The sequence below is a fragment of the Epinephelus lanceolatus genome, chromosome 15, assembly GCF_041903045.1.
Source record: "Epinephelus lanceolatus isolate andai-2023 chromosome 15, ASM4190304v1, whole genome shotgun sequence".
NCBI classification, from domain to species: Eukaryota; Metazoa; Chordata; class Actinopteri; order Perciformes; family Serranidae; genus Epinephelus; species Epinephelus lanceolatus.
In genome coordinates, this window is record NC_135748.1 from 4059235 (window position 1) to 4086488 (window position 27254).

The 27254-nt window shown below is 40.5% G+C and overlaps 1 protein-coding gene across 1 annotated transcript in view; it reads right to left on the reverse strand.

The window, feature by feature from the left end:
* Positions 1 to 812: 812 nt before the first annotated feature.
* Positions 813 to 27254, reverse strand: part of vrk1 (VRK serine/threonine kinase 1) — a 32466-nt gene continuing 6024 nt past the window's right edge. Inside the window, exons 6-13 of the mRNA XM_033643398.2 lie at positions 26638 to 26746; positions 25701 to 25793; positions 24819 to 24951; positions 20764 to 20884; positions 20488 to 20546; positions 13899 to 14068; positions 6524 to 6617; positions 813 to 3973 (exon numbers count right to left, since the gene is read on the reverse strand). Coding sequence (XP_033499289.1) covers positions 3807 to 3973; positions 6524 to 6617; positions 13899 to 14068; positions 20488 to 20546; positions 20764 to 20884; positions 24819 to 24951; positions 25701 to 25793; positions 26638 to 26746 — 946 coding nt within the window. The 3' untranslated portion in view covers positions 813 to 3806. The remainder of the gene's footprint in view (positions 3974 to 6523; positions 6618 to 13898; positions 14069 to 20487; positions 20547 to 20763; positions 20885 to 24818; positions 24952 to 25700; positions 25794 to 26637; positions 26747 to 27254) is intronic.

Sequence of the window (27254 nt, forward strand, 5' to 3'; positions counted from 1 at the left end):
CTGGTCTCCTTCCATGGAGTCTGCCACGTTGTGTTACAGGAGCCCAGAATAGACAAATTAAACACTGGCTCTGGATAGGGCCATTTGCTGTTTGGTGTCAGCCCCCGTAGTTCTCCTATATGCTTGGTACACGGTAGAAATTTTAATTCCGCAACCCCATTGTTAAGGTGGATTTATACTTGTGCGTCAGCTCTATGCAGAGCCTACCCCATAGCCTACACCATTGTGAGCATTTATACTTTTCGTTGTGTGTCTGTTTCACTCTGCAGTTACACCTCCAAAACACTAGTCAGCAGTGGGATTTCTGTGAAGTGCTGTAAAGTTTAGTTGATTCAAAACACACCTAAAACACACATTAAACATGTCTTAATAGCGACAATTTTAAACACAAGTACACAAATTGGCTTCACTATAACTCACAGGATTCACAGACAAAACACTTGTCTTTGGCTGGACACATTTTCCCCATAAATACAACATGCTAATGTTAGCAGGACAAACCTATGGCAACTGTATAAATTAGCCTAGCGGCTAACAGAGATATCCTCTACTCATACGAAGCCAGGAACAACAACTGAAAAAGGTAATGTTACAAAATTCAGCTCAATTACAACTCACAAGGTTTACTGACAAAACAACTGTCTTATACTAAGCATGTTTTCCGAACAAATACAACATGCTAACACTATTAGCACCAGCCTATGGCATTTTACACTGTATAACTTAGCTTAGCAACTAGCAAAGATTTCCTCTACTCATATGAAGTCAGGATAAATCACACACAAGACTTAAAATGCTATTTTGTGGGGAGCTTTATTGTCTACACAGTTTATTGCTTCTTATCTGTGAAATAAAAGTAAATAAAGGCTTCATTGCCACTGAAGGAAATGGTTTCAGCTCACAAAAATAGACTAGAGGTTTGCATCACCACAACGTGTTACATTTCTGAGGAAGTACATGTCAGGCTACAACTTAGGTTACTGTGTTGATTCAAAACACAGGTATAAATGCTACTTTAGATGACACTAAATCCTACATTGTAGACCTTTAAAGTTGAGATAAAGAGAAAAATGCCATTGTAATCCTTTCAGATCACATCCCCAGACATTTATGCACCTATCGAATATTCATGACATCCACCAATCAATCGGACTTTTCGCTGCACAGAGCTAAGATATGAGTTAGCTAGATGGCACCAGCATGGCACTAAAATGTTGCGCTTTCGGGCCACGGGCTAGAATTTATTCACTCGAGTAAACTTGTATCTGTGAAGCTCCAGATTATACCCGAAACATTTTACAGTGGTCTGCATCAGCACCTAACACTACATGGACCCGATGTGCTTCATCTTTCTCTCCCTGACAGATGACATCCTGCCAGCATTACACCATCAGGACCCCACTTTGTGACATGCTCACATTTTAATTATCAAACATTTGTTTTCATTCCCAAAACAATGTGGCTGAGGTCTGTTTAATTTATTCATCCTGATCTAACGCTAAGGGAGGTGTGTGTGTGTGGAGCCAGCAGTCTGCTATAGCTCTGCTAAACTCTGACCTGCTCTGCTACATTCTTGACTGTGCTTGATTATGAGATGTATTATATGATTGCACACTCCCAGTGTTTGCATTCTTTGGACTCCCTGCATCATGATGCATTGAGATTAATTACCAACTATAAGCCCCTAACACATTACTGTATCTTGTAAGCTTGGGTTGGGCAGCTGTCTTTAAAATTAAAAAAAAGAAAAGAAAAAAAAACCTTTTTCATAGGCATACTCTTGTTTACAAAGCTATTCTTGGCCTACTTCCAGCGTCTTTCACTGGCTGCGCTTGATGTCGGGATGGTTCCACACAAACACTGCCAGTTAGGAAACATTTTAGCATGCTCCTTCCACCACCATAAAACCTCAGAAGGATCCTCCTTGGGTGTCTTGAAGTCAATGTAGGCTGCCACCTCATCATCTGGCTGCAAAGTTTCATTGCTGGATTCCTCCATGTCAGTCACGTGTCATGTGACGACTGGGTCAAAGGCTCAACTTGTGTCACTGATTGTCAAAATAAAAGGAATTGCGGCTTGATAATAGTGATTTAGATGTCATCTACACATATACGGCACATCTTTTTCATGTTTTATTCTGAAAAATAAAAAATATATTTTTTGTTCTTACCCGCTGTCTGCCTGCACACAAGTTCACTTTTACCCATGCCCATACCAGGGTTTTTATATATCTACACACATTTTTTTTAATTGTACAGCTTTTTGCAGGTTACCAGTAAGGTACCCAACCGGGTTCAGGACTAGTCTGGTCTGAAGTGATGTAGACAGTCTGTCACTCAAAGTGACCCCTCCATAATTATGTCTAACTTAAAGCCTTAATAAAATGTAAATGGGTGAGTTGAATAGAAATTTACTCCCTTTATAGTTGCCGTGAACGGGGCAATTATTTTTGCTGTAAAGCTGGGCATTTTAACATGGAGGTCTATGGGGATCGATGTGCTTTTGGAGCCAGCCTCAAGTGGCCGATAGAGGAACTGCAGTTTTGGGTACCGCTGTGTTTTTCAGCCCCAGAGATCGCTGCTTGCTTTTTATCTTCCAGCAGGACACTTTTCTCACCTCAATAATTGATCAGGAAGATGCTCTAATAAAACACTTAACTTTTGGAAAAACCTGCAGAGAATCTCAAGCAAATCTATATAATAACAACTATTAACATGCATAATGCATAAGTGAGACAAAATGGCTTATTAGAAAGTCTGGAACCCACAAATGATTATGTCATGGATTACCAACATTTGTAACATTAGTAATACCAAAAATAAAGACTAAACACGAGACAGAGGGATTCTTTGAAACCCAGAAACCTACGTTCTTATCAGTGTAATTTAACTGATCTGCAAAGAATCAGTAAAAGATAAACTGATAATATTGGTATTACTTTCAACTTCTTAATTCTTTATAGAAGGTGACCTATCAGAAAGTGATGGTATCATAAACTGCATTTTGCCAAATAACATAAAGTAAAAAATGCTGCTAGAATCATACATGTAGCTAAGTGTAGATTTAGCTTTGATTCTGCCATTTTATCAGGGTATATCAGGAGACATTCCTAAACATCTAATGATGCCATTAGCTGACAGTGAAAAGGTGATAGTTCATGAGCTCTTCTCTTTTCTCTTCACTGCAGTATCCGAAGACATGGTTACATCCCAGATCAAACTGCTACTCCAAATCCCACTTAGGCCTACATTGTGGGTGGATCCACCATGAAACTACAGCAACTCACTTCTCAGCAAAACTCATATTGTGAACACATTCCCTAATCATGATCCTCAAGCCTTTCCAGTTAACCCAGTGGATCCTTAGAGCCATTTGGTTGAACATTTTAAAAGGAGGCGGAGTTATTCTGTTGGCTCATGGAGATTAATAATATAGAGGGGCTGTCTTAAGTTCTTACTCCGCCTGCCATTAGGCTTCTGTTTACTACACTTTTATATAATGACAATAATAACTGAATTTACCTCCGAGCCCCACGTCATGGTAAAATGGAGGAAAAACTTGATCTTTTTTTTCCCATCATACTCTGAATATCGACCCTGAAACCTTTAATTAAAATCAAAAGATGGACAATTTAATTTCTTCTTTATTACAATAGATCTGGCTTCAACCACACCAAATAAAATAAAACATCAACATCTCACAGCGTGTTTTACAGATAGAAACCATATAAAACTTGAAAAAGAGACCCTTTTAAGAAGCAGAGGAGAGACCGGAGGATGGAGGGAGAAGTGTAACAGGGTGGATCCTTAGACAATGGTGTTCTTGGGTCTGCCTCTGGATTTCTGGGCAGGTCCAGGTGACGTCTTGTTGCCCATCTCCACCAGTCTACATTTGGGGTCACCAGGTTTTCCAGTGCTGGGTACCTTTCTTGGTTTAGTTGTTTTTTTGGGACTTTTCTTCACTCCATTCACTTCTGCAGGAGGAAATTCATTACAGTTAAGCTTTAAAGCAGCATACAGTAGTTCTCAGTTAAAAAGACAACCTTCTTTATATGCAATTATTTGACTGCACTTGATACTGTTTATGTCTTTAACTTCGGTCATAACTTTTTTTGTGCATCTGGGTGTGTACTGCCTGCAGCCACTACAGTGTAACATACTTGTGCACCCTTGTTCTTTTTCCTCAAGATCTGCCACAGTTGCTCTGTAAAAAAAGATTCTTTTGTCTTTGTAAACTGCCCAGAGGAAAAATCCATCTCTGATATTTCACCTTTCACTCCAGTGAGTGTAGAGTACAATGGAAATAATGAAAACATTCCAACAACTGCATGTGACAAAGATAAAGGGCATACACTGAACAGAAAACACGTGGTGAAAAGACTGCTCCATACATTTCATAGAAATTTCAAATTTCATATGCTTTTAATTAAGAAGTTCTAATTTTAGTGACTTTGGTCCACACTAGGCTTTGGCAGTATTCTATTAAAGGAGCTATATGTAAGAAATCTAAAGCAAATAGTCGTAAAATCATCCTAATATGTCACAGAGACTAAGGAATAATGTTCAGATAACGTACTGATCTCACCGACAACAATAGTACGACCAGAATATTTGCATCTAAAAAATTTTTTGCAGTCCGCAAATCATGTTTATGTTTTGAATTTGTGTTTTGGCCTGTTGCGCCACCCACCGCCATCTACCAGTCACGCAGTCAGTAGAGTCTCAGCATCAGTTACAGTTACGACTGAGCTACAGCAGCACGGCAAGCAGCATTAGCAGTGTCCCAGTACATAGCATTAGCAGCCGGCTCCTGCACTGTATCCCGGCAGCAGCGTTAGCAGCAGAGAAGCTGGACTTGCTTGAACGGTCCGCTGGAAAACCGAAGATCAAGGACGCGGCGACGCAGCCCCGCCACGGCAGCCGTCCGTGGGCAAACAAATCAGTCTCCAGCATGCCGCTGTCCAGCAACCTCAAATCTGTAGGGGAGGGGGGGCGGACACGACTCGCGGCAGTATTTTGAATTTGAGTGCAGTAACCGTTTTGGCCACATTCTTACATACAGCGCCTTTAAATTCATTCAGCTGCCCAACAACAGCAGAGGGAGGGAGGGAGGGAGAGAGAGAGAGAGCAGGAAAAACAGTATTTTCTGACAATTCAGTGGCTCTGATCAACGCAAGATCCTTATCCAATAAGACTTTCAACCTTAAGACTTTTTTCCATCCATGGATTGGATTTCCTCCTAATGACAGAGACCTGGCTGAACACCGGTGAGCTCGCTCCACTTGTTGAACTGTTGCCTGTAACTTCTTAAGCAAGCCTCAGCCCTCTGGACGTGGCAGGGATCTAGCCGCTGTGTTTAGGAAATATCTTAATGTGCGCCTACTAGGGCTGGACAGTATACCGGTTCATACCGAAAACCGGTATTTATTTTTGTTATGATATGAATTTTTCATATACCACAAAACCGGTGAATAGCCCAAACAACAACCGGAACATGCGCGGCGGGAAAGTGTTTCAGTGGGGACCCATTTCATTTTTGGGCCTGGACATCATGGTTTATCTAACAAGTGTCCAGCAATCCTTTCCTTGGGGTCATTTTTGTCTTTAATTGAGAGGCAGACATGAAATGTGAGGAAATAAAGAGAGAGGGATAAAATGGAACGTTCCTGTTCAGATTCAATCCAGGGACATCACTATTTACATGGTATGCGTCTTAAACCCTTGGCCACGGTGGCGCCCCACAGCTGTACAATGGTAGTCACAGTTGTGTTTGTTATAGCAATGACCAATCATGATTGACAGCGCTGCTGGTAACCCCTAAGGGCTCATTTATGCTCCCTTTACGTACGAAAATGTATACGTCCGTGTCAAACGATGTTACCATCACTGCCCACATACTTCCATGCGCCCTTTACGTTGGCATGGATGTTAACCAATGTATCCACCAGGAGGCAGCCCAGTGTCAAAAGTTTATAACAACAACAAACTCAAAAACAAACATGGCGACTGTGGAGGAGATACTGATAGTGTACCTCTTGCATAAAAGACAAAAACAGAGGCAGCGTTGTAGGAGGAGGTGGTCGGTGAGGCTGTTAAATACACCGCGACTGCAGGATGGAGAATTCTTTTCTCTAGTACTGCCGATGAGAGAAACTGAATTGTTAGTTCTTCTTCGTGTCTCACTAGAGCTACGTATCGGGTAGTGACAGCAACACTGCCCCCACGGTTCCCGGTGGTACTGCTCCATTTGGCCCGTATCCGTAAGCTTTGTGGAAACGTGCAGAAATACGGACGAAATGAACGCAGAGCACGGACAGAAGGCTCCATCCGTTTCCGGATCCGTATTTAACGTTAAGCATAAATGAGCCTTAAGAGTACCTGGAACTTGATTTAGTATCACTAACTGAGCAACAAAGTGAGCAGAGAAGAATGGGTCCTGTAGAGAAAGGGGCAAGAAATCAGTTGTAACAGGCCAAAATGACCTCAGACATACCTGATCAGAAATTGGAAAAAAAAAAACCTACCTCTTTTCTTTGTGACTCTCTTTTTCTTGATAGGTTGTCCGTCAGTCTCACTCTCTTCTGCTTCATCTGATGCTTTTTTTCTCTTGGTGGTTTTCTGTAAGACAAGAAGAATATGAAGGTTATCAACTTGTTGATGACACATGGGCCTGGTGCCATAAGGAGTCTTAGCCCTCTCAGTTGTATTTTTTTACCCCCTCTGTGTACTTTGTTACTTTAAATGTTTCTATAAAAAAACAGCAAAAACAACAAAATTATTGGCAAAGATAGACGTGACTATCACTTAGCTAATGGTTTAGAACCATGGACAGCACTGTTTGGTGTGTGTCATAGGGGTGTGTGTGTGTGTGCGTGTGTGTGCGCGTGTGTGTGTGCGTGTAGGTGTGGTGCTGTCTGTAGTCCTGAAACAGACAGAAGGACAGAATCAATAGACAGAACACTTCACTTAGTTTGGTTTCTTAGTCTGCTTGCTTTTCATGGTCGTAAAAGGAACTTTTGGCCCGGATTCCATCTCCCACCATTATAGCAATCCACAGACAGAAGGGACACAACAGGGAGGTGAAGGGACAATCACAGAGAGAGAGACAGAGAGAGGTGCAGGCCGCAAACAGAAGTTTGTGTTTGCACCCCCTACTTTGTTTGACAGAGAATCATTCATTAGCTCAAAAAAATATTTAGCACTCTGCTAGTGCTGTCTTATGTACGTGTTCTTATTAATAAATGTATTGTTTGATTTTGAAACAGTAGCCTTATGTTGTTATTTAGCCTTTCTGAGGTTATTTGATGATTATATCAATGAATTTTAAATTTTGAAAAAGTAGAACTATTGTATGCCTCCGGGAACCAGTCAAATTGCACTTAAAGTTAACATCAGTCTCTGTGAAAACATGCCTGCGGGTAACCAGCAATAAGCTGTGAAACAGGTAAAAATATATACATAAATTCACAGGTACGGGCATGGGTAAAAATAAACTAAAGAACTAAAATATATTTTGTGAGAATAAAAATATAGTTTTTATTTTCCAAAATAATACAAATGAAAAAGATGTGCAGTACATGTGTAATATTTTGACATCTAAATCACTATTATCAAGCTGTAATTCCTTTTATTTTGAAAGTCAATGACACCAGTTTAACTTTGACCCCATCATCACATTCGTCACTGACGTGGAGGACTCCAGTGGTGAAACTTTGAAGCCCAAGGATGAGGTGGCAGCCTACTTTGAGTTCAAGACACCCAAAGAGGATCCTTATGAGGTTTTGTGGTGGTGGAAGGAGCATACTAAAATGTTTCCTAACTTGGCAGTGATTGCACAGAAAGTTTTTGTCATCCCAGCACTGAGCGCAGCCAGACTTTTCCTCAGCTGGATTTGGAGTTCAAGAACAGAAAACCCATCTTAATGTCAGTGACTGTAGCCTGTGCGTGTTTAATCACAGGTGCCATTCAGGTTGCGGGACTTTAATTAACAGGTGCGGGCAGGTGCAGCTTTGACTTAGACATAATGACAGGTAACAGGTCGTGTCTGGTACTGAGCTTTACAGATATAGGTGGGTGCTGTTTTTAAAAAAATGGGCCCCTGCAAAACCACATCTCCCCCTAGCAATAACAGTAGATCTATACAATCAGCACAGTTTCAAGATGAGTAAGCAAGATTAGTGTCACCAATTCAGTATCGGACCAAATTTCTCTCTTCCTGTTCCTGAGTTATCACGTTAAATAATGGCCATAAAAGTGTTTTTGCAGAACATCATGAATGTCACAGTGAAGTTGACCTTTAGGATATAAAATGTCATCACATCATCATTTGTGTGAAATTTTGTCATAATTAGCGTATGACTTCCTGAGTTACGGCCACAGTGTTGGGTCACAGTGACCTTTGACCACCAAATTCTAATCAGTTCATTGGAAAGTCCAAGTGCAAGTTTAGCCAAATTTGAAGAGAAAAAAAAAAATCCTGATGTGGTCTAGAGATATTGCATTAATAATAATAATGCCTCCAGCCACGGCTATAGCTGGCATGGAAGCATACAAATCTGCCCCTCTCAATTTTTAACAGCTCCCTCAGTCACTTCATCCTGGCCCATGGCCTGATGACAACTGGAAGGTGGGTGAGCACCCACACATGTATAAGTTACTTTAATTTGTTTCCCAGCTGAGAATCATGTTTGTTGCTGCACCTTTTGTTCAAAATATAGACACCTTTTCACTAACATCTATTTTCAATTTTTATTACTGTAGCTGATCAGGAAATGTCTTGCTGGACATTAAACAGTCCACACATCCATCAAAATAAGACAAAACTGCCCAAAAGGGGCTCAAAACGCAAAGTACATGACAGTCCTTTCAATGTTTGAATGTCTTTAAATGAAGATATTTGTGTTTTTAACTATTATCTAGAAGCGATGAGTTTGTCAAAGCTCTCAAGGCCTGCAGTGTCATCTGATGGTGAGGGGAATAAAGACAAACACTGAGGCAACGCCACTGCTTTGGCCATGAGGTGACCTGACTTTTCAGAGCCCCAAGCCTTTTGTTTCTAAAGTCTGGGCAACTGCTATTATAGCTCTGTCATCTCACCAGCAACAAAGACTTTGCATTTATTAATCCATTACGATGTCTGATTATGTGCTCCGCTGTTCTAGCCAAAAAGCACAAACAGATATACTTTCCTTTCTTTTGCCTGTAAAGCATGTTTAAACAGTGGGGTCAACAAGATGAAGGATTCTCAGAATCACTGCTAATACACTGCAGAGTTTTCTATAAACTATGACTTCATAATCTCTGTCCTCTCTACAAAATCATAGCGACCGTGGGGTCTGCTGAGGAAAGAGAAAGTGGTCTCCGAGAGAGTCGTGCACTTAATGAAGGCAATCAACTCCTCCGTCCATCCTCCTTCTTCCTGGGCCTCTATAATGAAGCTACACTCTCAGCCTGAACTATCACTCACCCCCCTGCCCCCTTTCCATTTTTGCTTCCATTTTGACAATTGCTACCTCATGATCACCACACGACGCCCGCTGAGGTGAACAGATTGGCGGGATAATTACATACAATAACCAGCGCCGGGGCCCGGTAACCTTTCGGCTGGCAATGCCAAGTCCCCGTTGGCATCTTCCATATGTACAGAAAGTGAGAGAGCAAGAGAGAGAGGGACAGAGACATTGTGAGAGACTGGAGATGAGGATTAAAACAGGAAAATGGACAGCAGAAAACAACTCTGGTTGTGTTATAAATAAAATTTCAGAATGTAGATCTCTTAGAATGCACACACTGTAGATTTTTGCAGCCGTGTACCTAACATTATTTCTAATTGCAAAAACAGTAAAATTGCACCACTCTGTATTAATTGTTGTCACTTGCGGCATTTTGAATCATTTTCAATCTGGGTTCAGACTTCCCCACAGTACTCAAATTGCTCTTGTCAGAACTGTCAATGATCACATAAATACTGACTCAAAGAATATTTTCAGTCTTGTGTTTCTACATCTCAGCACTACATTTGACACTGTAGATCATATAATCTTATTAAAAAGACTGAAATAATAAGTGGAACTGTCTGGCAGAGTACTACATTGGTTGAAGTCATATGCATGATACGAGCTACTATATCTACTAGAGTTTGTCTCCAAAACAGTCAACACATAGTTCAGTTCCACATGGATCAATTCTAGGCCCCCTTTTGTTTATCCTTTATATGCTGCGTTTCCAGGACACCACTGTTTACGTATGAACAATTATAAAGCAGGAGCCTACAATGTAAGAGGAGACAAACACGGACATAATTACAATGCACAGAGGCAAAATCCCTTTGTTTTAGGGACACAGAACATGAAATTATAATGTATTAAAGATCACGAGAGGTCTAGATGCCACAGTGATTGCCTGAAAGCCTCTCAACCTATGAACTCAACCCCTCTGGTAAAGTCAGCGACGGTGACCCGACCAAACGAAAAGAAAAATGATGACCATGTTCAGGACCATTCATGCCTTGGGAAAGAAGGGAAGGCCGATGACGGACTTCGAGTGGCTCTGCGAGTAAGTGTTTTAACTCTTCAGTCACTATAAAATTGGTGAGAACTGTTGAGTTTGAGTTAACGTTAACATCAATAACGCTTTTCATCAGCTGCTATCATGTTAGCTAGTGTTAACTACTGTTAATGTCACCCCTATGAACGCAACGTTAACTTACTACTACTAAATTGGTAACATTACGTTAGTCCTCTAACAGTGCCTGAACAACTGATATAGCAGATGTGTGTGTGTGCGTGTTTTTTTTAAATCATAGCCAGTAAGCTAATGTCAGTAACATTACATACAGTAGCACACAGTGGTACTCCTGTGCTACTGTATGTAACGTTACTAATGTTTGCTTCCTGGTTTGATAAAACCCCATCATCTGCTATAGTAGTTATTCAGGTGACATGAGAGGAGACTGGCTAAATTGTGGTTTTCACTTTGTCATTCTAATGTTAATGATGTTCTCCCTTTGGGGATCAATAAAGTGATTTTTATTCTTATTCCAGGGCTGTACATTAACTTTTTTAGCCCATAGCACTGGTGCTACAGAGGGTGATAATTTTGTAGCACAGGCCAGAAAGTTTGTAGCACCTGTCACGATAACAAATTTTGCTGGGCGATTAATTGCATCACAAATTATTGTGATAAATATTGCGTAATATTGTGCTTTTAAGACCATTTTTATTATTGTTGTAATTTTGCTGTTTTTAGACCATTTTTAAAACTTATATAATGATAATAAAGGCATAATGATGCAAGTACACCGTTTTAAAAGAGAAATAAACCTGTATTTAACAAGAATATTTAGGAATGCAAAAAAAAAAAAAGAAAATTTAAATATCCGAAATAACACGTAAAAATACCAAAATAAATAAATAAAGACCTTATAAATACAAAAAAATAGACTGTCAGTCTCTCACTCTCAGGTGTGCAGTAAAGTTGGTCATATTCGCTCTTTTTGTTGAGATGGTTTTAGAACAAACCCGGCACACCGGCCTGTCCAAATTACTGGGCTCCCCTCTGTCATTTGGTTTAAATCAAGAATACCCCCACACAGGGGCCGTGGCATTTGATTTAGGAACAAGTTCCATGTCTTTCTCTTACGCTCAACTCTGTTTTCTTCTCCGCCTCGTCTCCCCCTCACGAAGATCGCACTGTGTGTGTGTGTAGCCCATAGCCCCGCCTACCCCACAGAGACAAAGACACTCGATGACAAGAGCTTTCCGTCCGTTCATTACGCTAATGAACCAACTCACTTGGCTGCCAGACGATGCACGGCAGTGAACGCTCTTGTCGTCTAGTGAAAAAACGAGAAAAAAACAGACCACACACACACACGCACGCACACAAGCGGCTCGCAAGCAGTCCGTCGCACGCGTGCTACTAGGCAAATACATTCATTGCACAAACATTTTTTTCCATCGCACGTGCAACATATATGTCGCACTGTACAGCCCTGCATATTCTCTTATTTTTTTAGGCTGTATGAGATGAAAGGCCTGCTAATAGGGAAGACCAGAAACACACTTGAAGAATGGAGGTGTTGGAAGGGAAGAGAACAGATGAATATAAAAAGATGAAAAGAAAGGAGTAAAGAAGTTTATGCTTGGTCAAAAATGCAATGAAACTGAGCCTAAAGCTCAATACTGCAGTCAGATTCTCTTAACCATTTTCCAATCCAAAAGGACCTTTTCTTCATGTTCTTTATGCTGGAAAAATTTACACATGATTTTCCTGAAACTTTTAAGTGGTGTTAAAAATAAAGTAAATCTTGCCTCAAAATTCTGCTTTGGTTGAATTTTGCATTTGAAAATGTATTTCAAGTTTTCCCTCATTATGTTTGACAGTAAAACCTTTATCCCAGCGCCCCAAATTTATCCAGTCTGTATACCTCTGATTAAAGCTTCATACTGGTTCACTCAAAGTAATATGTTGCAATTTTGTCTTCTTTAAGTGATGCTAAAGTTGGATTTTCATACTAAACACGTAAGGTCATTATTTTTAATCAAACAAGGCATGATTTTTTTATTTTGCTGGTGAAATATATGTCTGGCCGGTAAATTTTTGGAGGTCACTAGCCAATGGCAGATGAGAAAAAAAGTTAATTTTACGCCCTGTCTGTGATAATTCAATATCAGCCGATAAAATCCACTGACCAATCTGTCAAGCTTTACTTGTTAGCTGCTGAAGGGCAGCAAAGCGAGCGGCTGCTGAACTGCTGATCCCCGCAGGACTCCACTCAGATATAAGGCCCATTTCCACTAAAGAAGTTCCTGGTACTATTTGGGGGGCAGGAACTACTACAGGAACGTCCTCTCGCTCGGCCCTCTCAACCGCTGTGTCTCCACTGAGAGAGTGGAGTAGGAAGAAGGTTCCTGTAAAGTTACTGGGCTCTGGATGTGACGTAATCGTTGCGCAACCATTTTGACCAGGGCGATGTAGTGACGTAGTTAGCTGTTAGCCGTTAGCGGTGTCTGTATGAACTCAACAACTCAATAAACGGTCCGTGAAAAAAATATTTTTTCCAGCGGATGTCTTAGTTACAACATGATTGAGCTAACTGGAGTAGTTTCATGTCGTATCCGACAACGGGAGGCTTTTAACAGATGACGTCCTGATGTTAGCTTTGCTGCTACTGTTAGCTGTCCCTGTCAGCTGCAGCCACTACTGATGCTTTCTAGACATCGTGATTTCCCAAAACTGAATAAATACCACACATAGCAACACAAAACTGCTTTGCTAGGTCAATCATGTTGTAACTAAGATATCCGCTGGAACAATTTTTTTTTCACAGACCGTATATTGAGTTAATGAGTTAATACAGACACCGCTAATGGCTAACAGCTAACGGTTAGCCCAGCTAATCTACAATAACCATAGTAATTACAAAACGTCACATCCCGCCTTGAGTATATCCAATCAGCACCAAGTAATCCCCAAGCCCCAGCCAGGAGCCTCTCGGGGCGGTTCTGAGTACCTACTCCGAGGCAGGGACTTGTTTAGCCCCTGTAAAAGTTCCAGAACTCTGTCCTTCGGGGGTGGTTCCTGCGGTGGCCCCGTAAAATTAACCCGAAGTTCCTGCGGTGGAAACGAGCCTAATAACTGTCTCAAGAAGGTTTATGGTTTGTTTACTGTTTGACAGGAAGGTAGGAGGCTTAGTTATTTGTGAGTGTAGCTGTGCTGTAAGTGAACACTTTGTACTTAGCCCTATTAAATACTAGCCTGTCAGGACTACATGGTACGACATGGTCCAAACACTGATCACCTATAAAAAATAAAGCTGGGAAGCAGCCGAGAATTTCAATTAAGGATTTTCATTCCTTGAATTACTTAATTTTTTTTAGTGTGTTTCTGTGCACTGACCTGGGCAGGGCGTGATGCAGCTCCACTGACAGGAGTGAAAGTCAGCTTGCCGTCATCTTTCGCCTGGATAGCCTTAAGTCCGTCTTGCAGGATGGAGCGCAACTTCTCATATGGTGGTTTGTCTTGGTATCCCAGAGATTTCACCTCCTCCATGAACCTCTTGATCTCATCTGTAACACAACAGAGCAACAACATGACACACCAACTACTCATAAACTATAAGCCTGCAGCTAGCTACTTGCCTCTCTGACAGTATCAGTGGTACCACAAAACGTAAGCAGGTGAGGTATGTCTGTTTTCAGCTGCACAAAAAACCCACTAACATCTGGCTTTTTAATTTCATGGGAAAGGTTACTATCGGCGTTTACTCCGGGGTCAAATGTCTCTGCAGTAGTCATGGATATTTATCGGCTCTGACTGGCATTGATGGACACACAACACCTGGGTGAACATGGTAATTTTAGCCCCTTTACCGGCAAGATACAATGACACGCTACCACAAAATATTATCCATCTCAGCCAAAGTAGCACTCAAACATCTATCAAAATTAGTCTGCACTGAGTTTGACAAAGACCTGAATATGTAAGACAGGGGTATTCAACTAAAATTCAAAGAGGTTCAGTTCGAGAAAATTCCTAAAGCAAAAGGTACGGAACATCATAATGTCTAACTTACGATAAGATTTAGTGTGATGTATACTGGAGTAGCCTAGTAGTTGTATCAACGTCTGCATGTAATCTGTCAAATCAAGTAATATGATTCAAAAGCATTTCGACAATATTAATTGTCACTTAACATTGAACTATACAGATATGCATTTAAAAATAAAATGGAGAAAATAAATGAAATTGTTTTTGAAATTTGTGCATCTTAAAATAAAGTGCTTAATTTTAGAAAAAATAAAATAAAGTGTAGCAACAGCTTGAATTTTCTTTTTCTTTGTTAAATGTGTCACATCTTGACTTAACCGTCTCAACCAATTTTACAATAAATAAATAACAATTGAGCAGTTTTACAGTTTCTCTTTCTTTCCCTCATTTCCCACTCTCCCCACTTTTTGTTGTTCAATGAGAGAACTGAGCTCGAGCTTGTCCTGCCAGGATTTTAAATCTGGACTGGAATGGCGTCAGGGCCATTCTCATATACATGTGCAGGTGCTCATTGGTGAGCCTGGAATGATATTTACTTTTTATTATGTTCATTGTGGAGAAGGCTGCCTCACAGCTGTATGTGGAGCCAAACATGGTCAAGGTGTTCAGGGCTACTTTCCCCAGACCTGGGAAAGCTTCCTCTGTGTTTCTCCCTGTCTCTCGCTCACTTGCCTCTTCCTCTCTGTCTTCTCTCCCTGTATTGCTGTCTTTCTTTTTCTATATTTCTATCCTTCTATATGTCTATCGTCTTTCAGCTTGTCACTCGCCTCTCACCTCTCTCATCTGACTGTATACACATTAATCACCTGGAATGCAGAGATTTGATTGGCTGGGTGGCATCACGTAGGATGGCTTAACTCGCATGCAATTGGTCTGTGCGTTTCCTGATCAGCTAAACTGGTGCCGTAAAGTCTAGAAAAGTTACACCGCTTAAAATATAAGCATCCCGTCAAAATTTAAAATCCCTTAATAATTTACTGGTTATAGGTCCGGGTCTGTATAGGACGGCGTCTGGGTCCGGACTTGGGCCGCAGTCTGCCTGTTAGTGTCTAAGGATGTAAGAGATACATAAAAAGAAGTAACCACCAAAAAGTTTCCACTTTTTCTGCTTGTCCATGACACTGAATTTTACACACCAAAAAAAAAAAAAAAAAAAAAAAAAAAAAAAAAAAAAGTCATGTCCCCAAGACATGCTTTGATCCATGCTTTGTGATGAGGGACTTCATAAATAACCCTGACTGGACTTGGACTTCTCTCTTCATGTGTTACAGACTTTTTTCCAACACACTGTCGTCACCATAATGTTATACTCTGGTCACGGCATCCTGCCTATTACTGTTTGGTGTGCCTTTCCTCAGATTTGACACACAGTCACAAACACACTCAGATAGAGTTGTAAACAACACTTTGTTGTGCTCAGCAGACCACAAGGAACGAGGTTTGACGCTTCATGTTCGTCTCCTCTACCTGAACCAACACACTGCCTGCAAGTCAAAGGGCTAACATTAAAATGGCAACTCTTACCACAGTGAGACAGCAAACGTGAAAAGTCACCATTTACAGTCTGAACTGGGCACGTGCCCGTTACCGGCGTCACGATTTACCACGGTAAAAGAATGTCACGGTGTCACTAACCGCCCATTTTCCATTCCGACGGTAAAGGCAGACGGTGTAACCTACGCTACGTTTCATAAATGGGAACTTCAGGAACTCAAAACTCAGAAATAACTCTGTGCCAGTCGTACATTTTAACCGGCACACACTCTGAAATCATGCATGTGCAGCCGCTGCAGTCAGCACAATTATTGGGGGGGCAGCCTCAGTCAGTCAGTATGTCAGTAATCAGTGTAAATCCACTCACGTGCAAACTGCAAACATGGCTGGAGGAGGCAAAGCTGAACTTTTCCCACCGGCGAAAAGGACGAAGTCGGTGGTGTGGGACCATTTAGGCTATCAGAAGAACCCCCAGAGCCAAGGCAAAGACGCACTCCTCCCGTGCTGGGCTCCAGTTACCAGTCGGCCGTGTTCAGGCTGCTGTGCAAAGGAAACTATGCGGAGCGTGTCAGTGCCGGTGCCCCCGTCTACCTGGCGGCTGTGCTGGAGTATCTGACCACTGAGATACTGGAGTTGGCTGGAAACGCTGCCCGCGACAAGAAGAAGACCCGTATCATCCCCCGTCACTGGCAGCTGGCTGTCAGCAATGACGAGGAGCTCAACAAGCTGCTGGGCGGAGTGACCATCTATATTACACATTTAAGCAACTGGTGTGATGATGCGTTGCACTGACAGGAGATGCCTGGTAAGTACTGTCGCTCATGAACGGTCAAACAAATATTAGCCTACCGTTTTAAAGTGTAGAGTTTTATTATTATTATTATTGTTATTATTATTATTATTATTATTATTACCACGGTAATACCGATTACCGTGGTATTTTTGCCCACGGTTATCATACCGTCAAAATCTCATACAGGCACATGCCTAGTCTGAACTAAAAATGTTTACTGTGGAGTGTTACTAGACTTCTGTCCTAATGAGGACCAAGTAGGTCTAAGTTTGAAGGACTACAGTTAGATGTGAATGAATATAAATGAAGCATGTGATTTACTTCAGTATTTAGGAACGGGAGATAGGATTAAAATCCTTTATGATGATGAAAGGAATTTTATATTGTGACAGCAATATACTGTATATTGTGATACATTACAAATTAAAAGCAGCATAAAGCACTTTTGCTCACTGATTTGCAACATTACTAACAATGGCCTATAACAACCAAAAATGCCAAACATAGCTGGTAGCTAATTTTCAATAATGTACATTTTCAATAAATATATAAATTACTCAGAGATGCAAACATATGTATGCTGAGAAAGACAGAGCTACCTGAAGTTGAAAAAATGTAACAGTGTATATCATATCATTTAACCAAGTGACAAAGCAGAGCTGGTCCTGACCTCTCTGAGGCCAGAAATGGGCACAAATACATCAAAAAGTGTCTTGTTTCAAATTACGAAGATTTGCTTATCAAATGTAGAAGAGGATGCAGATGAAGAGTGGCTGTGCCGGCGGTTAGCTTGGTGAGCTTGCTAAGGCATTTGGTTTTCCAGTAAAACAACTGTAATGTTCCTACATTAGTAGCTTGCAGTGTACATAAAAGCAGTGCAAGGAGGAGGGGCCAAGTTTAATGTTACAAACAGTACCCGACAATTTCGGTATAGTATACCTTTAATTACCCTCTTACTACTTGTGTGTGTGCATGTATGTCTCAGCATGTTTGTTGAGTACGGTGAGGTGCTTTGTTCTTAAACCTTTCTGATTAATGCTCATGTCACTGAGGGACTGGTTTAACCTTGATGTTTGACAAATTATTAGCTAGACTGAAACTAGAATTGCTGCCTTGTAGTTACATGCCTCCACACTAGTGGTGGACGATAAAATGATAACATATATTGCAATAAACACATATGCGCCGTTGATAGAAAAAACGTTCGGTATAATGTTTGATAATGTTACTGTATTCTGTCGGGAAAAACACCAGGAAAGCCGCGCAAGTTACCCTCGGAATCAGGCTGTGCAAGGTTGGTTGCATGAACACACTCACTTGCACCCTGGTAACCTCGCAACAGTGTCACGCAAACAGCTAACAACGCCATCCTCATGTGTGAACACAAGGTCGGCTTATAAGCTGCGACTTTGGGCTTGTTTTTTGGTAAAGTCACTTACAAATATTGGTAGTTGCGGGCTGCAGTTTTCTGGGCTTGTCTCTAAAGTGGAGTTGCTTATTTGGGCTTGCTCTCTAAACGTCGCCTTCCTCTATATATATCCGTCTAATAAGTTATTAAAACGCATGATAGTATGTCGGACTGCAGGATGTTTCCACAGCTCCGCTTCCTCTGCCCCTCTCCTTCTCCGCATACACACAGGTGACGGTCAGTCAATTAGACTTTTCACATTTAAATCGTGCAATTAATGGAGGTTCTTTAACTATTTCGCTAACAAGTGGGCAAAATATGGAAAGAATACAATAAAGATTTGTAGAAAGAGAGAGGATTAAAATATTTGACTTCAAGAGGGGGACGATTCAAAGGCAGTGTGCAGAGCTGTTACATGTCATTACAAGTCTACCTCAGGTTTGCACTAATTTCTACATAGCACTTTCCTCACTATGTGAATCACTTATTCATCTGTACAGTCTTCTGTTCAGCTGCTCATCTTTACAGATATGTTTGTCTGAAAGCATTTACTAGCTTTACCTGATGTTAAGAGAAAACTGTTCATTTTTTTATTTTAGTTTTTCTACCATTTTGTGTATGTTCATTTATTTGAGTGCTTTCTAATGGTTGTGTTGACATTACATTTTCCTGTGTGCCTTGACTGATTGAAATCAGAAGAAAGCTATTGAGTTTAAAATAAATGTGTTAAAATTTATTCATTTTCTCCTGGTCCTTATTTCAAATAGGTTATAAAAAAATTATCAATAATTATCGTTATATGAACCAGCTATATCGTGATATACTTTTCAGTCATATCGCCCACCCTTAATCCACACGTCAGTCAAGTTGCAAATCACGTCATCATTTTATTGTATTAAACATCTTTGGAAAATGTTGTCATAATTAGCATATGAATTCTTGAGGTATGGCCAAAAATATGCTTTGTGAGGTCACAGTGACTTTTGACCACCAAATGCTAATCAGTTCATCCTTTAGTCCAAGTGCACGTTTGTGCCAAATTTGAGAAAATTCCCTCAAGGCATTTTTGAGATATTGCATTCACGAGAACGAGACAGATGCAAGGTCACAGTGACCCTGACCTTTGACCACCAAATTGTAGTCAGTTCATCACTACATTAGCCTGGTTCCAGACCATAGACCCCGTCCACTCAACTGAGTAGGCTTGCATCTCTGGTCTGGCATACTTCAATGAATTTGCGATTTATCTCGTCCAAACGATGGACGGACCAATGAACGCTGGGGGTCTAGTGATTAGCCAATCAGCGCCACGCTGATGTCAAGCTGTACGCCGGTGGGTAACTGGTGAGGATAGCAACAATGGCGACCGCTACAGATCCTACAGACCACATTAGTGATGCTATTGAGGTTTTTCGCCACTACTCGCGTTAATGGAGGACCAAATTAAGGAAGCTGCTAAACTGGATTTAACGGCGATGCAGCTGGGCATGCACGACGACGGAGACATTTTAAACGGGCAATGCTCGCTTGTTTTCGGCACCCCCGAGGCATGGATACTAATGACGTCAGATTCTGGGTGAGTTGTTGATCTCTACTGATTGGTTAGGGAAAAATCAAATTCCCTCCCCCTTGTAAATCGCCTTCAATGGAGGCAATGTCAGACTGAAGGTTCTGGGAGCTTCAGTCTGACACTCAGGCTATCACTACATCCAAACTAACATTTATGCCGAATTTGACAAAATTCCCCTCAAGTCCCAAAATATCACATTCACAAGAATGAGACGGACCAGGTCACAGTGACCTTGACCTTTAACCACCAAAATCTAATCAGTTCATTGTTTAGTCCAAGTGGACGTTTTTTCCATATTTAAAGTAAATCACTTAAGGCCTTCTTGAGATATTGCGTTCACGAGACGTTGCATTGCGTTGGGACAACCCAAAAACATAATGCCTCCGGCCAATCGGCCAATGCCATCACCAGTGTGGAGGCATAACACAGACAGGCAAACATACAGACACACACTGCTGGCAGTTCTGTACTAGTGGGACATTCAGCAGCTTGAGAAACTAGAAGATCAAAGGCAATACTGGTCAGTTTTTACTGGTTGTCTATTGTCAATGGCCAAAAAAAATTTAAACTCACCACCGTGTTTGCCCTCTGTCCGTGTGTGTGTGTGTGTGTGTGTCTCTCTCTCTCTCTCTCTCTCTCTCTCTGTCTCTCTCTCTCTCTCTCTCTCTCTTACCTGGCTTGTCTTGAGAGGAGAAACACTTGGTCATGAATTCAGAGATGTTGTCTTTGCTCCTGTGAAGGAAAAAACAAGCAGCATGATTTTTCCTCAAAAGATTGGAATTTCTCAGTTTACTACCCCTCTCGCTACTTAAAAGGCAAAACTTCTAAATTGCTTTTTCTAAATTTCAAACTTTTGCCTGGCTAGATGCAACAGACAACCTCATACATTCACTGAAAGACCTCTGTCAGAGACAAGAATGTGCAGAGAATGATGGTGTGCCTCTTGCACCTGATTTTGGAGTCTCTGACGTAGAGGGGGTCCTGCAGCTTGTCCTCCCAGGGCAGGCGTCCACATAGCCACTGAACCATGCAGTAGCACAGAATCTCCAGGTCGCCCCGTCTACATGGAGCTGGAGCCAAACAACAACATCAGCGGAGGCAAGCAAAGTCAGAGCTTCTTTTAAATACTGATATTAATACAATACCAGCACTAAAAGTCTCAAAGCAGTTATCCATTTGTTAACACATGACAGTTACAAGTATAATATGCTTCCATGTAGGGGTGGGCAATATATTTGTTATACTCAATCTACCACCTCTTGTTCAACGTGGGATATATAAAATGACTATATCGCATAAACGCTTCAAGTTTACAGAAAAACATCAACACTTCCAGTCTGTGATGAGCAGTACTTTAACTTTACTGTAACAATATCTTATTAAACTTTATTACAACAGAACTTTATTTAACTTTATTCTAACAGTTGTTTAGTCAATAATTAAACGTTATTGTAGAAGTGCTTCATTGAACTTTATTGTAACAGCAGTTGGACTTTCTTAAAATAGTACTCTATCTTTATCTATCTCTATGTAGCAATTTTAATGTATTTTATGTTTTATTATTTATCTATTTTTTCACTTTTATCTTATTCTATTTAATGTCTTTTTGTTTTTGTCTTTTGCTGCTGTGACATTTGAATTTCCCCTCTGGGGGATCAATAAAGTATATCTTAATCTTATTGTAATGGTAGTTTATTAAAATAGGACTTCCATTAAGTTTATTGAACTTTTTGTCTAACAGCAATTTATTAAACTTTAGTCTACCAGTAGTTTATGTAACTTTATTGTAGCAGTCCTTTATTTAACTTTCTTATATGACAGTAGCTACTTTAACTTTATTGTCAAAGTAGTTTATTTAGTAATTCAGTATTTTAGTAGTAAACAGAGGAGATTTTAAAATATTGACATACAGTACAGGCCAAAAGTTTGGACACACCTTCTCATTCAATGCGTTTTCTTTATTTTCATGACTATTTACATTGTAGATTCTCACTGAAGGCATCAAAACTATGAATGAACACATGCGGAGTTATGTACTTAACAAAAAAAGGTGAAATAACTGAAAACATGTTTTATATTCTAGTTTCTTCAAAATAGCCACCCTTTGCTCTGATTACTGCTTTGCACACTCTTGGCATTCTCTCCATGAGCTTCAAGAGGTAGTCACCTGAAATGGTTTTCCAACAGTCTTGAAGGAGTTCCCAGAGGTGTTTAGCACTTGTTGGCCCCTTTGCCTTCACTCTGCGGTCCAGCTCACCCCAAACCATCTCGATTGGGTTCAGGTCCGGTGACTGTGGAGGCCAGGTCATCTGCCGCAGCACTCCATCACTATCCTTCTTGGTCAAATAGCCCTTACACAGCCTGGAGGTGTGTTTGGGGTTATTGTCCTGTTGAAAAATAAATGATCGTCCAACTAAACGCAAACCGGATGGGATGGCATGTCGCTGCAGGATGCTGTGGTAGCCATGCTGGTTCAGTGTGCCTTCAATTTTGAATAAATCCCCAACAGTGTCACCAGCAAAACACCCCCACACCATCACACCTCCTCCTCCATGCTTCACAGTGGGAACCAGGCATGTGGAATCCATCCGTTCACCTTTTCTGCGTCTCACAAAGACACGGCGGTTGGAACCAAAGATCTCAAATTTGGACTCATCAGACCAAAGCACAGATTTCCACTGGTCTAATGTCCATTCCTTGTGTTTCTTGGCCCAAACAAATCTCTTCTGCTTGTTGCCTCTCCTTAGCAGTGGTTTCCTAGCAGCTATTTGACCATGAAGGCCTGATTGGCGCAGTCTCCTCTTAACAGTTGTTCTAGAGATGGGTCTGCTGCTAGAACTCTGTGTGGCATTCATCTGGTCTCTGATCTGAGCTGCTGTTAACTTGCCATTTCTGAGGCTGGTGACTCGGATGAACTTATCCTCAGAAGCAGAGGTGACTCTTGGTCTTCCTTTCCTGGGTCGGTCCTCATGTGTGCCAGTTTCATTGTAGCGCTTGATGGTTTTTGCGACTCCACTTGGGGACACATTTAAAGTTTTTGCAATTTTCCGGACTGACTGACCTTCATTTCTTAAAGTAATGATGGCCACTCGTTTTTCTTTAGTTAGCTGATTGGTTCTTGCCATAATATGAATTTTAACAGTTGTCCAATAGGGCTGTCGGCTGTGTATTAACCTGACTTCTGCACAACACAACTGATGGTCCCAACCCCATTGATAAAGCAAGAAATTCCACTAATTAACCCTGATAAGGCACACCTGTGAAGTGGAAACCATTTCAGGTGACTACCTCTTGAAGCTCATGGAGAGAATGCCAAGAGTGTGCAAAGCAGTAATCAGAGCAAAGGGTGGCTATTTTGAAGAAACTAGAATATAAAACATGTTTTCAGTTATTTCACCTTTTTTTGTTAAGTACATAACTCCACATGTGTTCATTCATAGTTTTGATGCCTTCAGTGAGAATCTACAATGTAAATAGTCATGAAAATAAAGAAAACGCATTGAATGAGAAGGTGTGTCCAAACTTTTGGCCTGTACTGTATATACCATGTATTACCATACAGCCCACAAATATCACAATACTATTTATACGCCATATCGCCCAGCCCTACTTGCCTACCTACGACTTACAACAAATCCATTATTTGAGTAGTTAGCCTACACATTTTGGAAATTGTACTTATGTGTTTTTTTCCAAGACTGAGATTAGAAGATTAATATCAATGTCATGCTAATGTGTTTAGTTCAAAGCTGGAGCAGGGATATTATTAGCCTGCCTAAGCATTAAGACTGGTAGCAGGGAGAAAAACCTAGTCTGGTCATTCAAAAACACATCTACCAAGACCATGAATCTTGTGAGTTTGATACATACGCAAACAGAAATGTAAGAACTACAAGTTGTGGTTTTAAGGTGGAAACTGGAACTATATTTGATGAACAACCTTTTATCCTGACTTCAGCTCTGTATTCTACTACAACACTGACCTTCTCAACTCATTCTCAGAAGAGAGACAGAAGTGAATAATTGCATTCTCCAAAATGCTGAATGATAATAATGGGATTTTTCTTCCAATTAAGTAGCTGGGAGACAGATTTAAGTACTTAGAAGATTACCTACATGTGAGGGGACACACCTGCTATGTGCTATAGGAATCAGTTTGTATGTAGTAGCCCATCCGCTTCATCCAATGTGGCCTCTACTTTTTGCCTCAATAACTAAACCAAACTTATACAAAGCCTTTAATGGCAAAAGTATCCCAAATTAAAGCTGCAAGCAGCGCTGGGTGGGACCTTGGACTCCTGCCGTTTCGGCCTCCAGCTCACGTAGACAGTTAAAGACAAAAGTTTTAAACGATTTTAGACCCCTCTCCACTCTAGCTCACAGCTGACAATTTCTCCACATTTGCTCATGTTACTTTCAGAGGCACTAGCTCACTTCCTGTTGGATTTAGGTCAGGGGTGTCAGCGTGTGATTTGTAGGTGTAATGAGACGAACAAGCCAATTTTGGTTCGATCTTTCTACGAAATTCCTACGGCCGCAGTGGCCATTTTAGTGTGTCTAGGTGGCACTACAGAGCCCATTCTGGCACTTTTGGGGTTAATTTTTTCATTTTATCAAATTTTTCGCCAGTCCTGACATGTGTGCCAATTTTGTTGAGTTTTTGAGCATGTTTAGGGGGGCAAATTTCAGCTCAAAGAGACGGCAGAAGAAAGAATAAAGAATAATAATAAACATACCAAAAACAATAGGCTGTTGGCCGAGGTCCCTAATTAATGATGACAGAGGTAATGCTTGTGTCTCTAGGTTCAAGATTCCACCTGTCAGTTTATCCTATATATGATGCATGGTGTAATTATTGTGTCCAGTGGCATACAATAAAACTTTTCATTCTTTTTTGCTTTTTTAAGCACATTTTCACCACATCATAGAATTAAAGACCTGGCAGTCTGGTTTTAAAAGCTGTATTTGGGGTTATAAAACTGCTGGTAGCATACTTATACATACTTGCTCCTTTGTGGGCGTCAATGCTTGTGAACTCAATTGTACCATCATGACATCTCTTGGGGTCTTCCTTGTACTCTTTGAGGACACTGTCGGGTGCGTACCTATATGCCAGCCCATAATCTACTAAGTAAACCTACAAAAAGATGCTGATTCAGACACGCAAACAGACTAAGAACAAGATGACATTTAACACATTTTACATTTACAAAAAAATGTCTCATGTTTCCAGGAATCAATCTGAAAGCATGAAGAGCAGATAATTCCACCCGTTACTGAATTTAAATTGTAATTCCACTCACATAAGCTTCATCATTGTTTAGTATAAGATGCTTCTTGACTTCAATAAAGAAACATGCATCCAAACCTATATCCCAGTAACTCGAGGGGAGAACATCTAAAACGTGCAGCTAAACAAAAAAAAATAATAATAAAAAATAAAAAAAATAATATAAAAAAATAAACAACTGTACCTAATAATAAAATCCTGAGGGGCCGATTTTTAAATTGTCATTTATAAATAGCTCTTTAATAACATCACCAATGATACATTATTAATCTTAAAATTAAATATTTGCCCCTGCCTTGTTTGGTAGAAAAAGCTTTTAGCTGCTGCCATCTAATCTTCCCATTTGGAACGCACACATGCACACACATATGCACACACTCTTCTCCAGGCCTTAATTTAATCTAATGAAGCAGCACAAGTGCTTTATGGTCAAAAAACACAATAACCTCCCAGTAGCACCTTTGTTTCCCCAACATTACCAAATGCAGAGGAGAGTTGAAGTTAACGTTAAGGGTTGTGAAAAGCCCATTTCCTTTTCATTTACAAAAAGCAGAATGTGATGATTTTAGTCATAGGATGCTTAAACTTTTACTGACCTGGTTGGGATCACTGTGGCTCAACATGAGGTTGGATGCCTTTATGTCAGCATGCACATACTCATGATCATGGACATACTCCAGAATATCCAGCTAAAAAAGGAAAAGAAAGGTCATAACTCTTAACATTAGTATTGAAAAGGAGAAAAAAAACACATGTTAATGCTGCAGTAAATAGACGCAGAATGCATAGTAATCCAAATGCAACTTCCAGACCACATGTGGAGGTGGTCACAGCCAAGTGTCAATGATATCTCAACAGTCTGGACACAGGCTTACAAAAAAGGTCACTTGATCTAGCCTCTTCCTGTAGCCATACAACAGCATGCAAAAAGGCAAGGCAAGGCAAGGCAAGTTTATTTGTATAGCACAATTCAACACAAGGCAATTCAAAGTGCTTTACAGAGACATTAAAAGCAACAAGACACAATTTAAAACAATAAAAACAATCAATTAAAAAGGGAAATAGAAATTGAGAATGATAGTGATATAATAAAATACTGTAACCTAAAATAAAAACAGGCTCAATACATTGCACTTTTGCAAAGTATATATCAAATTTGTTTTTAAAAGTGTTCCTAACATATGCACAGAAAGAGACATTCTACACTGTAAAAACAGAAGTGCTTTCTGTAAGACAAACTATATAATGGAGACTGTTTCTTTACTTCAGTTTCCTGATACTTAGCAGCTGACAGTTACAGTATGCAGATACTGCTATATCTACCAATTCCCAACATGGACCCATATATCCATCCAGCCAATATACTTGTCAAGATTTATCACTAATGCTTGCATGCTTTCCCACTGACTTGAGTTAGCCTAGTTAGCAAATTCCCTCAAAATTCTTGTAATTCCATTGTAGTTTGCAACTTCTTTGCAATTCAGTGGAAAACATAAAAGTGAAATGAAACCATCTGATCATGAAATAACCAACCAGTCGAAGACCGAGCTGCAGAACCAGTTTTCTGGGGAACCTCCTTCCACTTTCTTCAAACTTCTTCTGCAGGTCTGTGCCGAGCCTGTCAATAACCATGAACCTATACCTGGAAGGTACATAGAATACTTAAGTACTCCTGAAGTGTCAGACAAGCTCTGTTACTGAATTGTTGATGTAACTGTTACATTAAAGTAATAAATATGTTAAAAGTAAAAGCAATCGACATATGGCACTGCAGAACAGCAGAACTTTGCAATGGAATGATTAGAGTTAGGGTTGTTCAGATTACTCAAAGGCTGATCAAATGTAAGTACCAATACCAGTTCCAAATACATTTGGAAATGTCTGCCCCAGGGTCCGAAATTAACACCCACCAAGGGCCAAATGCAGACAGATTTTCTGTTTGGCAAGTAAATCTCAGAAGGCTGTCTGTCACACTGGCAGGTAAATCTTTGTACCAAAAAAGTCATGTAACAAAAAACTATGCTGAGAGTCTCTACCACACTTTGGTGTCATTTATGTTTGTGCTGTTTCTTTCCTCTTTCTTCTGTATGAGTTGGAGATGAGTTTGACGATCACAGGGGCAGGGACTTCATTGTGCATTCAGGAGCACC